Raw genomic sequence first — 17,157 nt, 5'->3', positions numbered from 1 at the left:
GTTTATTTTTATAATTCTAAAAATTAAAAAGATATATTTTTAAAATTCAGAAACCAAACACACATATTCTTCAAAACTTATGATAACTTATGATTCAAAAATTGAAGTTATATATTTTTCTAATTAAAAAAGATGGCAATTTAGAACAATTTCTTATTCTAGTGCAACATTTTCTCATTTCTACATATATTTTTATCAAAAGAACAAAAAGCAATCATCTTGTAGGAAAAAAAAATGCATTTTTCAAAATAAACTTTAATCTAAAGAATAATAATGAAAAAAAACAAAACAGAAAAGAGAAGTTTTACTTTTACAAGATTAATCTAAAGAACGGTTTATATTTATAAATAAAAACAACTTTTAGAAAAATAGACAAATATTCCTTCCTAGTTCCTACGCAGAATGTTTGTTTTGAGTTTTGACAAAAATCCAGCCCCAAACTCCAAACACCATTGCAAAACGAAGAGACGAATGTGGGATTGGAATGCGAGCACAAGAATAAGATAGCCTCTCCGAACTGATCACAGAGATTCTGAAGCAAAACCAAACCAAACCCATTTTCCCACTTCGAATCATAGCCTCCAATTCCCTTCCAAGTTCGACCCAAACTCAAAAGTTCACTGGAAATGGAAGGAAGGTTGAATTCCCAAAGAAAGTAGCTGAAACTCTCTTCCCTGAGTTTCCCCATTTCATTCTGATTCATCCTTGCCTTGCTCTCTCTCTCTCTCATCTTCAGTGCTGGGTTGTTCAATTACCATGAGAAATCCCCTTCTCTTCCTCGTCTTCATAGTATCAGTTATTGTTCTTCAAGCTGATTCTGCTCCTTCTGGTAAGTGGGTTTTTCTTATATTGGTCTTTTATCGCTTCTTACTGTTGTAGGCTATGGTTGGCATTAGTGAAATGTGCTTTCATTCCTTAAATTTGCAATTTATTTGAAGTGGGTGCGAGCTAGAATTTCATTAGATTTGTTTTTCCAAGTTTCCACCTGACATTTCGGTCGAGGTTTATCTGGGGTTCTCTATTTATTGTTTCTTGTAGGCGTTCTCGTGAATTTATGTTCTCATATTCAACCCTTTTGTGATTTTTATCACGATGTTAATCTCTCAGGACCATTGGCAAGGCACTTGTCTTCTCTTCTTAAATGGACTGGTTCTTCTTCCAAAACTCCTCAACCAGGTCACTTTGTAAAATCCATTTGATTGTTGGCGAATGTAATGTTTATATAGTTTAGCTGTAATCTGGTCAAGTTTAATGAGGACGTGGTTGCTTCTTTCAGATGGGAATGCTGTTCAGTTTGAGAGTGGCTACTTAGTTGAGACTATTGTAGAGGGAAATGAAATTGGAATGGTTCCTTACAAGATTCGCGTCTCCGAAGATGGCGAGCTCTTTGCTGTTGATTCAGTTAATAGCAACGTTGTCAAGGTTTCTCCACCATTATCTCGATGTATGTTCATTTCTCTCTTCTCCATTAATGAAACATGTACTTCTATTTTGTCTAAAAGATGGTGGTTTTGTTCCCCATTTGATGTTTCTTAATTGCTGTAGCATGTTTAGCTTGTTTTCTATTCTTGCTGTATCATGTGGTGGAGGCATTTTTAGGTAGCATACTAGGGATGGTGTTGTTTACTCATCTGGGGTTTGTAAAACTCTTGCCTTTTCAGATAGTAGAGCGAGATTGGTTGCAGGGTCTTTCCAAGGCTACAAAGGGCATGTTGATGGAAAACCAAGTGATGCTCGGTTCAATCAGCCAAAAGGCGTAACTATGGATGATAAAGGAAATGTGTATGTTGCTGATACTCTGAACCTTGTCATCAGAAAGATTGTTGATGCGGGTACCTATCATTAGTCTTTTTTGCCCCACCCCAAATGTAAATAAGAACTCCCTAAATAGTAACTAAGGATTTTCGCTTTGAATGAAAATTTGTTCATATCTTAGTGTCTTATTTTCTGCTTTCTTGAGATACGGAAAGTACTGTGATTTCAAAATCAAATGTATCCCTTTCCCCTCATTATTATAAACTTTTGGTCAGAATTGAACTTGAATGTGGAAGTAGTAGGTATTGCATTTGGACATACAGACATTCTCTCAAGTGAAAAGTTATTTGTAGGTGTGACAACAATTGCAGGGGGCAAGACGAACATTCCGGGCTATAGCGATGGGCCTGGTGAGGAAGCAAAGTTTTCAAATGATTTTGATATCATATATGTTAGGCGTACCTGTTCGTTGTTGGTTGTTGATAGAGGAAATGCTGCACTTCGCCAAATATCTCTTAACAAGGAGGATTGTGATTACCAATATGGTTCAGTTTCTACCTCAGGTTTGGACTTACTTATGAGTCAATAGTTTGATCATGTTATGTAACTTATGTTCGATATACAAAATCAATGAACTATCAGCTCGGTTGTTGGTCCTAATGAATGAACTTGAAGAAAACTGGCAACAGTCTTATCAACACCCACATAAAATCGAGCAATTTAAATGATATAATGTTAATTCTTATAAAATATAACCAATTACGCTGCCACAACATGTCATTTCCGTAGTCTTATCAGCTTCAAATGCTAATGCGCTACTCCTTTCTCACCGATAAACATTTTGCAGATGTTGCTATGTTCATTGGCGCTCTCCTAATAGGATATTTTACATATATGCTTCAACATGGATTCAGGCTTTCATTCTTCTCTTTTATGGTAAGATCACACATCTCCCTTTTCCTGCTTACACCGGAACGCGAACAAAGTTTTAATTCTAATCATTATAATGATAATTATCAACAATCTCACCAAGATCTTCAATTCCTTCTGCTTAATCTTTGAAAGAAATTTGGGGGGCGCCTGATGCCTCTCACAATGATCTTTTGAAATCTTGTTTTTTGTTCGGTAGTTCGGAAGTCATTTGCATTCGTCTATGAGAGTTAAAGAAATTGTTTAGCCAAATGATTTGAATAGTAATAAACTGTGCATAGGTGCAGAGTGAACATTTGGAGACTGAAACTAAAGAACTGAGCAAGGGGAAACAGATTCACCTTGCAAATACCATAAAAGATGAAACATGGTGGGAGTCTTTTGGACAGGTCGTTGCCGAACTTTACAAGCAAGCAATTGAATTATTGCCTGGAAATTTCAAACCCTTTCTTCCTCCTTACTTTAGATCAGAAGATAAGCAGGAGAAAGGTCTGACACCTTTGAAAGATGCTCTCAAGATGCCAGAAGATGAAATCAAGACCAATGTGTCCTTGAAACAGAGAACTGTCACTCCCCTCTCCGAAACCAAGCATACCTCAATCAAACATGATGAATTGAAGCCACCAAAAATGAAATCAAGTAGTTTCAAGAATCCATCTCTCTTAAACAAGCATGGCCATTCGGGACAAGAGTACGCCGAGTTTTACGGGACAGGCATGGTGTCTTCCTCCCATAGCCGGTCCAAGGGCCAGAAGGATAGATCAAGACATCGACAGAAAGAGAAAGGATCGGATATCTTAACAAGTGTACTGGGGGCTGAAACCAAACCTGCAGAGATGAGGACGGATTATAACGAGCCGAAGTTCGACCAGTACAATATCAGGAATAAGTACAGATATGATTCTTCATCCTTCCATTTCTAATGAACTTGATTCTTGATGAATTCCTTTGACCACACATAGCCAAAGTACACACTCAGTTTTCTGCAAGGCTTGACAGCTTCTAGCTTCCTCGAAGAAGATAGATGGACATTCTTGAAGAATGGATTATGAAGAAACTTGAAGATTGAGCTTTAATGGCTTCTTTTTGTTTTAGCCCTATGTTATTTTTCTTGAATCCTTTGAATGTAGGCCTAGATTTACATTGGCTTGTTGATACTCTTGAGAATTAGTGGTCATTTTGATGAACCCACAAATTCTAAATGCTGCAACTTTGTTAATTTCTTTATAGAATCCATCAGGTGTTAGAAGTTGTAAACTCAAGAAGAGAGAGAACCATTGGAATATAACTTGAGTTTTTCTTTGACATAAAACATTAATACTTTTATTATTATTATTATTATTTATAATTAAATCTCTATCATCAACCATGCTTAAAACTATCCAATGAATCTTAATTGATTCATATTTTTAATATTATTTTATTACATTCTTCTGAATTTATAGTTTTCTTATGAGATATTTCTTTCTTTTCCATTTTTTTTTTTTCAAAAATCAAATTGTAAAATCATAGCCCATTTTTTTTTAAAAAAATAATCTATAAATAAATGGACCAAAGTTTAAATTTTGGTATGTTGGTAATGGTCCTGATATTTATACTATATAGAAAAGTGTACCTTTTATTATTCTTATTATCATTATTAAGAAAATTGTTCAAATGACAAAACTGTTGAAAATATTTACAAAATATAATAAAATTTTAGAATTTATCAACGAAAAATACCGATAGCCATTGATAGACATCTATCATTGTCAAACACTGATAGAAGTCTCTATCAATGTTATCATTGATAGATTATGAAATTTTGTTATATTTTATAAATATTTTGATTTATTTTTTTATATTTAAAAATAGCCCTTCTCCTTCTTCTTCTTATTGATTCTTTCTCCTTTGCCAATTCATACTCAATCAACTTTTGTTCAAGACATTGATAAGTCACTTTTCCAATATCATTTTCACATATGTTGTTACCTTTTTAAAATAATAATAACAATAATAATAATTAGACAACTTTATCAATTACCACATGGCTTTTCAATAATACTTCTTGCTTTTACATTTGGAAAGTAGAATTTAGAAGGGTCTGATGATCTTTTTTCCCCCTTCTTTTTGAAACTCTAATATATGCTTCTACACTTTTTTTTAAAAAAAAATTCTTTTTTTTTTGAGATATTCCACACTTTTAAATTATCATTACTGCTATAACGGCAATTATTTTAAATATCAAAATTATTGAAAATATTTTCAAATATAGTAAAATTATTGACTATTGTGTCAATTAATGATAAATAATGACATTTTATTATATTTGTAAATAAATTGACTTATTTTTCTATATTTGATAACAACCTTACTTTTCTCAAAAAATTAAAATTAAAAATTAAAAAAAACAAACCCTTACTATAAGTCATATTCATACATATATATTTGGGTAAGCAATATATATTATCCAAAAATGAAAATGTAACTACGGTTTTGTTCTTTAATGTGAAACATACAGCCACTAAATAAAAAATTTGCATATTTTTTTTATGAATAGACTTCACTATCCTCGCAAAGAAAAAAAGATCATTCATAATTATGTAAATGCTCTTTTTATATATATATATATATATTGAATATATAAAAGTTAAATGCTCATATTTATTCAGCTAAGTATAACTCAAATTATCATATAGATGTATTAGCAGTTAAAAAGATTGTTTTCAAATACACCTACCATTGTACTAAAAAATGCAATTTAAATACAAAGGATTCTTTTTAAAATAATAATAATAATACAAAAGGGAACGTCACATATGTTTTTTAAAAATGGCAAAACAGATGTCAAGTTTGCAATTTTTTTTTATTATATATTATTAAAGAATCTAATTTATATAAAATAATGTTGGGTTCATTGTCAAAATCTTTCTTTTTTAAGTTGGGAATCTAGTTAATTGCTAATAAAGTCAATTTTAATAGTTTTAAATCTCAAAATTAAGAAAATAACATAGACTTAGAATATCACTTTATTATATCACTCGGATTAGACATAATAAATTATTTGATAAATATAACATAGAATTAAATAAAAAAATAAATTTCCATAACGAAAAAAGATACTAACATAGATTAAGCTACAAGCTGATTTTTATAAGGCTTTTCACTTGTTTGAAGATATATAAATTTAGTTCCATCCAATACATAAATAAATACATATGGAAATAAAAAAGCATCTAAGCTCTTAAATTACTGGTTTTACTAGGAAAAAAAATGTCCATGAACATTAAAAGAATTTTTTTTAATAAGTCTTTAATATTTTTAAGTCTAATTTGAAAGCAATTTCATTTTTAGTAATTAGTTTTTATAAATTTATGTTTAGTCAAGTTCTAAGAAGGAAAACCATCTTTAGAAGAAATATATTTTTTTTAGTTGTCTGAAATTAGCTTAATTTTTTTTAAAACAAATAAATTTATACTTAATAATAATATCTATGAACTTAATTTAAACAATAAAAAATAAAAATCAAATGATCATCAAAAGAGTCATAATATTATGTAGTTTAAAATTTTTATAAATTGTGTAATGTTTTGCGACTTATGAGATTTTATTTTAGGTTTAGGAATCTATCTAACACAAAAATAAAAATTTAGAAATTTAATACACATTTTAAAATTTATATATTTATATACTATGAGAATTAAGGATCCATAATTAAATTGAAGTTTAAAATTTAGTATAAAAGCCACTTAAATTTTATATACTCATAAATACTTTTTTTTTTTAAGTTTAAGAATTTATTAGAAATAAAGTTTAGATACTAACTTATGGTTTAATTTAAAATAAAATAATTATCATTTTAACATTAATAAACTCAAGGTAAATAAGACAAATAAACATTAATAATAATAATCCTTTTTTGACAATAAATAATAATGATAATCATCTTAATCGCACAATTAAGTAATTATTAACATAATTATTGATTTTAATTAAAGGCTTTTACTTAATAAGGGGGAAAATAGTAATGAAAACCACAGGGACTCCAAGCTTCGGCTTTTGACTTTTTGGACTATCAGCGAAGCTTCTTAGCTCTGTTCACTTTTTCCTTCCAAATCTGCCTTCCCTCTCCTTTCGGTTCTCACCCTTTCCTTCTTTTCTCTCCTAATTTTGTACTCTTTAATGGGTTGTGCCGGATCGTCGCAGGCCAAAGGCGACGGTGAGATTATCCTTCAACTTACTTTTTCCATATTCTGATTGTTTTCCGAGATTCTTCTTCTGGGAAATGAAGGATTGCAATCTTATTTCTCATGCTTAATTCTGGGTTTTTGTTCCTTTTTAATATTATGATGAATTTGGCAGTGACCCATTTTGATGGAGTGGTTAATCGTGTTTGGGAAAAGCGTGTGTGGAATGCGAGATGGGAATTTGTTGATTTGAATCAGCTTTATTGTCAAGCAAATAGATTGTTGGCATTTTAGTCTTTGTGATTCCCTGATTGCCTTTTGAGCCTGTAGTGGATGATTGGTTTTCTCCTGAGTGTAATTTGTGTTTTTTATTGCCCTTTTCGTTTTGGGACATTTGGTTTTGAGCTTCTTAAGCTTGTAATTATGGGTCTTGAAGAGCTGAGATTGATTGGGTTTTCATTTAGTTGAGCACTTGATTTGATTGCTGAAGTTTCTAATTGGAAACTCTGTGGTCTGTGATATTTTTTCATCATTTATTGGGACGCCAATTTTGGGCGGTTAGTTATTTGTTTCTCATACACCCCTGCGGTGATTGCTAAAGCTTCTTTGGGTTAGCTGGCTGAACTCTTTTGGATTTTGTTGGGTTTGGAATAGAGGCTGTTTTGCCAAAGTGTAGGAGGTGCTTTTTTGTTTGTCTTTTCGCAGTGAGGGTAAAGTCTTGTGGTTGTGGCACGCTAGCTTTTTCACTATCATTTGATTTTGGGGTATTTGGCCTGAGTCTAATAATAGGATCGTTAGACACAATCTTGGTTTGATTTTGCTGCATTGTAGCATTTTCTGTAGTTTGTTCTTGGACTCCTTTTTTTCACACTTATTTTTTTTGTATGCACTTGTAATTCTTTTGTTTTTCTCTATGGAATTTCAAAGAAGTGTTAATTCTACTGATCTCCCTCGTGGAGTTGAGTTTTGAAAGCTGATATGATACAATTATTCAATGAAAGAATTGAAATGTTCAGGGTACTTCTCATGTTTATAGGGAATTTAATCTTGACAATCTTAGCAAGATGGCAAATGTGGTGGCTTCTTATGTTGTAATGACCACGTGATTAGTTTTATCATTGATCATACCTTTATTTTTCTAAGGAAGTTCAGGCTCTTCAACTTTATTTTTTCAATCATTGTTCATCAGACGTTAAATTCAAAAGTTATAAGGAACTTATGATATCCTCTTAGTCACTTGAAGATTCTTTTTGATTCAGGGCCTGTGAAAAAAATCCGGAAGCCTAAACCTTGGAAGCATCCCCAACCAATATCAAAGACAGATCTTGTGCGGATGCGTGATGAATTTTGGGATACTGCACCTCATTATGGTGGCAGAAAAGGTAATACTTTACTGTCAATTTTTTTGGTCTTGCACAATATTTATAGTTCGTGTAATTTAGTATGAACTAATCACTGAACTTTATACCATATTTTATCTACAAGGTAACTGAGACTAGAACTCCTAAAAGAAGTTTTTCATGGTCATGCAAATGATTCAGGAAGATGATTATCCTGGTTTTATGTTACTGATTATCGTCAAGATCATTATGTGTTAAGAGTTCCTAGCTTAGTTAGTCATGACTCATGACTCATGAGAAGTAATCCTCTATATTTAGCATCATCACATCGTGAAGGAATTGGAATTTTGTTAGAAAGGAAGATGATTTCATATTATGGATCATTAAGGGTGATCTCTATTTAAGATTATGCTATTGAGTATTTTCCATCACCCTCATTTGTTAGAAGTAGAACAGTTGTTAGCCAGGCTGATCAAGTCTATCAGGAAATGCTTACTGGTTTGGAGTATTCGTTAGTCAGTTCTTTAATTTAAAGGTTCACTACATATCTTCTAGTTTTGAACTAAGATAAGGCACATCATGTTTTAGACCTCCAGTTAAATTATCATATTTCAGCGGAATGTACGTCTTCAATGGAGTCTAACTAAACCAAAATGCTCTGCTTCAATGTGTGCCTTATCTGTATAGAAATTTTACGGAGGATACATCTATGTATGTATGAATGTCGCCAATAGTTGAATGAAAGCGAGAAAATCCGTATTACCTAATCTTTAGCCATGGAAATGATGAAAGAGGCTTTAATGATAATGTGTATTGCGTCTTCCTCGCTTTATCAAGGAGTCATGTTTCTCCTCAGCTTACCTACCCTCCTTTCACAGCGGAGGTGTTTTTTTGTAACTATGTCATAGATAGTACGTTTTTTTTTTAAATCTATTTCATCAATCAATGAAATTGTTTCTACATCCTATGAAAAAAAATGATAATATGTATTTGAAGCAAGTGGGAGAAATAATCAACAATATCCAAGGCTTTAAATTCACTTTCAAATTTTGTTTCATGCATTTTGCAAATGAAGCTACACCTCTTCAATTGGTCATTACTGAAGTTAGAATATTAAAATGAAGGTTTCACTTTCACTAGGCTATGGCATGTACATTACATAAGGCCTATGCCTAATCACTATTACTAGCCGGTTCTGAACAATGAGAGTTCTTCCCCATGCTGGATATTTAGCATGATTCAAGTTTGTGGAGTAACAAATGGATTATTGGTCCTAAGAGTTCTTTTCAGATAAGACAAGCAAATTGTTATCCTCGTATCCTGATTGTGCTCTGTAGTGTTCATATAAAAGCTGAAACCATTAAAAAGAATCTTATTTTGTGGGCATTAGAGATCTGGGATGCACTTCGAGCTGCTGCAGAAGCTGATCTGACGCTAGCACAAGCAATTGTGGATAGTGCAGGGGTCATTGTACAAAGTGCTGATTTAACCATTTGTTATGATGAAAGAGGTATTTAGACTCAACCCCACTACTTTTATTAATCCAAAAAACACCCCACAACTCTTAAGAATATCTACGCTCTACCTACATATATAATTCTTGGATCTAGGGCCTATTGCTTGGTATCTGTGGTACTGGGAAACTCGTAATATTATTATATCTTATTCTGTTTGGGAAACTTGAAATATTATTATAACTTATTCTGTTAGAATGAATGTTATGGGTATGACTGATCCGAGCATAGTTTAGTAGACAAGACATTAATTATCATCTCAAAAGAAGATGGTTTGATCATCCATCCCGTAATTATCGAATAAAAAACAAAATGTGATGAGTATGAGTGTAACATTAGATGGTTCGGTCCCCCACCCCTTTTGCATATATTATTGATTGGTTTAAATTTCCAAATGCTTTTGACCTCTCACACAACTCAATTGCAGGTGCAAAATACGAATTGCCCAAGTATGTTTTGAGCGAGCCAACCAACTTGATTTGAAGTAATATGAGGAACTGTATGTGTTGAAAATTGATTGTAAATCATGTATATCACAATATTACTTCCTTTCTAATGTTTCTTTTCGGTATGTACTTTGAAAGATTTCCTGTATTGATCAATTGGGACTTGCGCTGTAAGTTCATTTTGATCCAAAGAAAGGAATGAAATGTCTATTCGGAGTTGTCACGGTATTGGTTTACCTAGGACGTTTATTAGCTACAAACATTTGTCTTAGGTTATTAATTCTTAAATATTTAGTATTCATGCATCATACAATATTTGCAATCTAAATGGACTGTTAAGATATTTTAATAACTTGCTTTTGCTTACATGTTTTTTTTTAAATGTATTTTAATGACTAATTAAGGGACAACAAACAAACAACCTCATAATATCTGATTTAAATTGGTTTTTGAGGACAAAAGAAGATTCAAATTAACTTTGGAATTTTTTTTTCCCTAAAAAAGGTAACTAGATTTTCCATAGACATACCACAATTACTATAGTAATGGACACTGGTTAACAAATATCATACTTACATTAATGTTCAATCAAAAGAATAAAAATACCCTCATCCATGTCACTACAAGCATTACTAAATGAATACGATCCTAAATACTTTCTTTGCCAAAAAAAAAAAAAAGACCCTAAATACTATGATGATTAGATCTCCCATTTGACAATTGTTGAACTAAAGAAAAAAAGCACCTCAGATAGATGGTCATTTCAGTTGCATGGTTCAGATCATGATCGCTAATGATTGTTTTAACTCTGAGAATGAAGTAAATAATTCGAGCTGACCGAAATGAATTTACTGCACAATGTAAAGGTAGACTTACCAATGTACAGGGCAATTTTTTCATAATTAAGCTGCAATGGTGTCTGATAGTTACTTCAAAGATTCATGAGAAACCAACATCAACTCCTAGCTTTGCATTTATCAACCTGTTCTTTCCATTCCAACCGTTCCAGCCACATATCAAAAGATCTTTTTAGTCAAAAGTCAAAAGTAGATCATAAAGATTACAATGCTTTTCATGTACAAAGTTGCTCCATCGGTACTTCTTCAAACCCTCTTGAAAAAAGAAAGAATATTTCCCTGTTTGGGACCAGCCGCATTTCCACCTTTTTTTGCTCCTGCTTTCACCGCTGGATTTGCACCACTATTGCCCAAGGCTGGTGACTTCTTAGCCGCCGGAGGCCTGAATTTCCATACACAAAAACTAAAATATTATTTAATGATGAGTTCAAGTTTCAGCAAGAAAACACAAAAGAGAATACTTCAAGGACTAAAGCATGCTAATCTCGTCTGTGTGTGTGTGTGTATTCGACTCAGGGTTTTAATCATGATATGGTTGGTAGCAGTAATAATCCTAAAGCTATAAAACTAGAAGGCCTAGGAAGTACAGGGCTTCTTATTTTGCACATCAGTTCTGTTTTATACTTTCGAAGGCTGTTCTATATCAAACCTCAAAGATGATAAATAAAACGGATCATGAACAGATGATAGACTATAGCAGTGACAAAACCCGATATGGTGGATAATATAATGAATGGAAGAAAAGGAGTTGATACTTGTACCGAAAGACAATATTAGAATTTAGAAGTAACCTGTTCGTAGTAGTCTCTGCTGCTTTATGATCAGATATCTTTGTTGAAGAGACATCATCATTCTCCTGTTTCTGCTCTTCACCCTCCCAAACTACCTCATTTACTAGTAAAATTCGAAACGAAGTTGATTAATTCACAAGGCAAAGATATAAAGAGATGAATTAATTTTACTACATTATCGTGTATGGCCAAAAGAAGACATCTTTTAAAGTCATCATGTTCTGTTGGCCAAAATTTCTATCTGCACACGCAAATAGTAGGTAAAAACAAAACTTAAATGCACCCAAAAAACATTTCTTGATCCCATCATGAAAGAATGTAATGCCCCACCTAATAACCATCTGTTGCTCCTTCAAAGCAATCTTTTAGCATGTGAAAATGGAAACTATCTTCCCTTCCAGAACACAAATTTAAATAAACGTGTAGCTGGCAGTGTAATACTAAAAAATACATCCATCATTTACGGGGTGAACGAGACAAGTCTGAAAATACTCAGTAGAACCAATTAGGTTAAAATAACATTCTGGTCTTGGATTCTCAACAACACATCTTCAATAATTCTAGTTAACTTTTATCCAACTCACAAAATAATAATAAGAATAATAATTTTCATTAAGAAAAAACAGCGCAATATGAATATGCTAGGCGAATTTTTAGGCAGAAGGCTTATAGGGACTAAATATTCATAGCAAAATTTAAAGCATGAATGAACTTTGGGGACTAATTTTGAGATAGATTGAAAGTTCAAAGGCCAAATTTGGACATTTAAAAATATAGGGAATAAAATAAAATAAGTCCCAAAGTATAAGGAGCCCAAAATGATATTTTACCAAATAGATTTCATTAAACCAAGACACGTAAAGAAGGCAGTATAATGTGAAACAGGCTGTGTAGGTATACCTTCTCTCCCTCGCTCATCAATTCTTGTCCTCAATACTTTTCTCCTCTTAGGTGAAGCAGGAGCAGCATCCATCGGTTTCTCTCTCTTATTAGAGTCATTTTCATGGGCACAAGGTTCATTTTTCTCAGCAGAGGAATTGTGTTGTTTTTCTTCTACTGAGGATTTCTTGAATTCACTCGTCTTTTCCTCCTTGATTTTCAGTTTACCATTCAGTTCATCATTGTTCAAATGAACTTTCTCTTTATTCAGTTCTGTGTTTTGCTTCAGATCTAGACATGATTTATCCTCTGGATTTTCAGGTGATGCCAAACTGACTGCATCTTCAAAATCTTCATCATCTGAGAAATCAAAAACAACCCTCCTTTTTCTTCCGCTTTCATTGGAACTTCTCTTGATATTTACATCTTGATCATCATCGTCACTGTTGTCAATCTGGAGTGCTTCATGTGCACAAATCTGTGCCTCTGCACTAGATACTGCAACAGAAACCAAGGGTTGTAAAGAAAGATCAGTACTTTATAGAGGTTACTTCTAATATTTTCTGTACAATGCATTTAAAATCTAAATGAACGTGTTTCATAATCAGTCCACGTGAAATTTGAATGAAATCAACCAGTAGGCGTAACCAACCAGTAGGGTTTGCTGCAGTGGCACGATTTGCATCTGCATGGTCTTCACTGAGCTTAGACTTGGTAGGGACACGTCCCCATAAATTTGCTAGCGAGCCTCCAGTACTGGAAGAGGTTTTATCACCTTGACCTTTCTTCTTATTAGCAGGTAAGGAAGCAACTTTTTCTTTGACCGCCGTAGGCTTGGAGGCCTGATGATCTGTATGGTTTCCTTCACTTTTGACTTCTTTGACAACAGTGGGACCTTGTAGACCAACATCAGGACTAACTTTTTGCATTTCACTTTTTTGAGGTTGTGGAACGGTAGTATTATGACAAGTTGTCTTCTTTTTGGTTGATTCTGCATCCACTCCACTTCTTGGTTGAGGAGCTGTAATGCTTGCAGGTATCTCATCAACACTGCGTTTAACGTAGGAATTGGAAATCCCACAGAACCTAAAGTAGAACAGCAGGGAAAGAGGCAAATGAGTTCCCAATGCTATTGCACTGGTGAAATAAAGAGCCATGCGAGAATCTTACAAATGAACTAGTATGATTGAATAATAGCTACAGCACAACTACAAAGAGGAAAAAGAAAAGAACCATAATTATTATGTCATGAGGAAGTGCATTGCTATATGTTATACCAAGATTAATATTATGGATATCGTCAGGAGATTTATGTGGATGCAGTGAAGCCTCTACTCTATAAAGATCCAGATTGTTCGCTCTCTACCGAAAGAAAATATATTCTACCCTTTCAAACCTCATGCGCACCCCAAAGAAATGCTTAAAATAAAAACACGAGACAAAAATGATGATAACCCATCTAAATGCAAAATTTAACTGCGCTAAATGCAGGAAACCTGTTATCTCGCAAACAATTGTCAACATTGAAGGGCTGCTTGAAGAGCTCTTCTGCCTGAACAAATTCAGCATTCCAGAGTGCAGCTGGATCCTTTGGAATGGAAGCTTGAACACTATAAACTTGAATAGAGCAGGTACCATCAAAATCTTGCTTTGCTTCTGTTCAAAAGTTAAAAAATAAATAGAAGCTGCTGAGTCCCTCAAGTAGGCTCTTAACTACACGGTTATATTCCTTTGAATAAAATAAGACGGAAGCATGAGTTCTCAAGAATGGTTCATCATTACAAACACTTGTAACAAACTCTTAAATATTGCAAGAACACAACATGATATATAGTTTTACCACGATACAATTTTTTTTGTTACAAACAGAAGTAATACTTGATATTATCCAAACTCTTTTTTTCGATAAAACAGAGAAACATCGAGGCATATGGAAAATATGCACCAAATAAGAAGCTAACCAGGAAGTTTTGAGCCAGAAACAAGCTTGATATGGTAACTTGGAGGATCATTCTTCAACCATCCGGACAAGGCATAGACCACTTGTAATCCACTTTCATGTTTTTCAACAAATTCTTGAAGCAACCTACATAACAACTTTATATTAGAAACATTGAACGAGGACCAACTAATCAAGTGCAATTTTTCTTTGCCAAATTGCCATGTTCCTAACCTCTTTGCAGTATCTGAAGATATCAAATAACTTCGACTTAGCCACTTGTATGAAACCTGAGTAAAAATGTTGAACTAAATCAGCAGGTACTAGATTGCTAAAACTAAATTTATTCCACATTCTAAATCGCAATTTTGAATAACAAAGAAAAAAAAATACATAAAAATTAAGGAAATAAACAATGATCAAATGAAACTGATGAAGAACTCCTTAGTTAACTTTGGCCTAGTCAATCCTTGGAAGCAAAACCTGAATAAATCATTTAACCCTAGATAACTTCGCATCTTTAAATAACTTTGTAGATGGTGGTGAGAAGGAAGAACGAGGCAGACATTCATCCAGTCTAATAAATAAGTTATTGGAAACACACTACTTTTTGTAAAAGACATAAGAATTTTTTTTTCAGTCGTTCAAAGCTATAAACAACTCGGCAGCAAACCTAGGGCTACAACGCCGTTAACCCATTCCCATAGCGATAAGTAAAAAAAACACGATCGACATTAACTAAAAACATTTCTAAGGCAGAAATTCAAAAAATTAGAGTAATAGACCGGCTCCATTTAGAAAATGGATTGAAACATGATACAGAATAGTAGCGAATGAGGAAAATATAAATTGAAGGAAGAGGAAGTGATCGAGGGTGGTTACCACTTGAAGCTTATCGGCGACGAGGGATTCAACGTCTTGGAGAATTCCTAGGGTTTCGATTTCAGCCATTTGTGATGAAGTGCGAGATTTGGTACTCCGACGGATGAGATCGGAAGACGGCGGAGAATGAAAAAGGGAAGATCAAAGATTTTCCCTCCTTCACTGCTCACTCTTTCCCGCCATTTCCAATGCCGAATTTTTGGATGCCTTTCTTTTACGGTTCTAACGTTATCAATATTACCATTCTCATTATATAAAACCCTCGACTTTTTTTTCTCCCAATTTCTATTTTCTTAGAAAAATAGTTAAATATGGGGTTTGAATATGATCTTTTGGTTATGTCAACCTTGATCTTAAAAATTTTAATTTTCTAGTTAAGATACAAATTAACATCTAAATATTGGTTCAATCTATACTCTGAAAAGGAGATTAGAATTTTTAAATCTACATTAATCTCAACTACTAAATTTAGAATGATTTGAACAATCAACCTACTTCTTTAGTAATATTTTATAAATAATCTAATGATATTTTATAACTAGTTGCTGCAGATTTATGGACAAATTTAACCTTGTAGTACATTCTCTCCCTTATTTAATTCTCGTAGTATTTTATAGTTAAAATATCAAAGGAAATCAAAATAAATTTAATATTTGTTGTTTATAGTGCTTTTTTTTCCATCATTAATTATGAAATATATGTTAACAGATTTGTTATATATCCCTAAATTTTAGGAATATGTTAGGGTGATATGAAATTAGGATTGACAACGGGACCGAAATGGGGAGGGGTTCCCTGTCCCTATCATCAATGGGGGAATTTACTCTATCCTCACCCTCGTCCCCGCTTTCAAATGGAAACCTTTTTTTCCCCTAAATTTATTTCCTAATATTTTCTTTGATTTGGGTTTGGACATTTTAGCTTGATTTAAATTGAGCTAAATTAAAAACTATGTTAAAGGTAAAAAGTTAAAATACCTAATGTATATATATGACGAGATCAGGGGTCAAGAATACCCTCCTCATCCTTGCCTCGTCCCCGGTTTGGGGATCCTAAAGAGGTCCCCGATTTGACCGGGTGCAGGGATACCCTCCCCATCCTCACCCCGTCCTTGGTTTGACCCCTCCTCGGTCAAACCGAGGATTCTCCGGCTCGATCGGGGTGGGATCCGCAGGAACCCCGCGAGAAATTTTGCCAACCCTATATGAAACTTCTTCCATAGATGTTGCTATTTGCCCTAGCATTATTATTATATAATATGGGTAATATATTGCAAAATGACTAAATATACATGGATAGACGTGACAAAATAAGTGAAATATATATCTTAACAGAAATGATACCAAAATTATAATACAACCATAAAATCTACAATCATTCTAAATATATTTGGAAAAAAATCTCGTATGTATTTAAAATAACATTGTATACATTTGAAATAAACCTGGCATGTATAAAAAATGAAAAGTAGATGAAAACAAGATTTGTACTATATAATTATATATTAAATGTAATCCATCGACTCTGGAGATTCTGAATTTTAAGTCAAAATTCAAAATTTGTAAAAAAAAACAAAACTGTAAGACAAATTAGGGAAAAAATAAAATCACCTAAACTTAATGTAAATAAAAATTTCCTCTTGTGATGGGTTTTGAAAA

General features: G+C 33.0%; 3 protein-coding genes across 4 annotated transcripts; 2 read left to right on the top strand and 1 right to left on the bottom strand.

Moving 5' to 3' along the window:
* The first annotated feature begins 366 nt into the window (after window positions 1-366).
* Window positions 367-3,997, top strand: LOC120087236 (NHL domain-containing protein). Of its 2 annotated transcripts, none has more exons than XM_039044152.2 (7): window positions 367-829; window positions 1,108-1,176; window positions 1,277-1,444; window positions 1,662-1,832; window positions 2,109-2,318; window positions 2,603-2,691; window positions 2,967-3,997. In XM_039044152.2, exons 1-7 carry the CDS (start codon window positions 757-759, stop codon window positions 3,606-3,608), a joined length of 1,422 nt encoding a protein of 473 aa, XP_038900080.1. In that variant the 5' UTR covers window positions 367-756; the 3' UTR covers window positions 3,609-3,997. The 2 variants fall into 2 exon arrangements, with proteins under 2 accessions (XP_038900080.1, XP_038900081.1); XM_039044153.2 differs by having other exon boundaries at window positions 373-829; window positions 2,973-3,997.
* Window positions 3,998-6,687: 2,690 nt separating this feature from the next.
* On the top strand, window positions 6,688-10,374 carry LOC120086202 (uncharacterized). Its single transcript, XM_039042738.2, has 4 exons — window positions 6,688-6,883; window positions 8,111-8,233; window positions 9,582-9,701; window positions 10,133-10,374. Exons 1-4 carry the CDS (start codon window positions 6,847-6,849, stop codon window positions 10,186-10,188), a joined length of 336 nt encoding a protein of 111 aa, XP_038898666.2. The 5' UTR covers window positions 6,688-6,846; the 3' UTR covers window positions 10,189-10,374.
* Window positions 10,375-11,089: 715 nt separating this feature from the next.
* On the bottom strand, window positions 11,090-15,880 carry POLD3 (DNA-directed DNA polymerase). The gene is made up of 8 exons (XM_090317940.1): window positions 15,500-15,880; window positions 14,852-14,907; window positions 14,640-14,764; window positions 14,175-14,334; window positions 13,331-13,764; window positions 12,700-13,176; window positions 11,800-11,902; window positions 11,090-11,390 (listed from the first exon to the last, which is right to left on the bottom strand). Exons 1-8 carry the CDS (start codon window positions 15,566-15,568, stop codon window positions 11,255-11,257), a joined length of 1,560 nt encoding a protein of 519 aa, XP_090174066.1. The 5' UTR covers window positions 15,569-15,880; the 3' UTR covers window positions 11,090-11,254.
* Between the last annotated feature and the right edge of the window lie 1,277 nt (window positions 15,881-17,157).

The sequence above is a fragment of the Benincasa hispida genome, chromosome 9 (genome assembly GCF_027475165.1).
Source record: "Benincasa hispida cultivar pf3 chromosome 9, pf3_genome.v1.1, whole genome shotgun sequence".
Lineage (NCBI taxonomy): Eukaryota > Viridiplantae > Streptophyta > Magnoliopsida > Cucurbitales > Cucurbitaceae > Benincasa > Benincasa hispida.
Note: the sequence above shows the minus strand (reverse complement) of the source record. Positions and strands in the feature narration are given on the sequence as shown.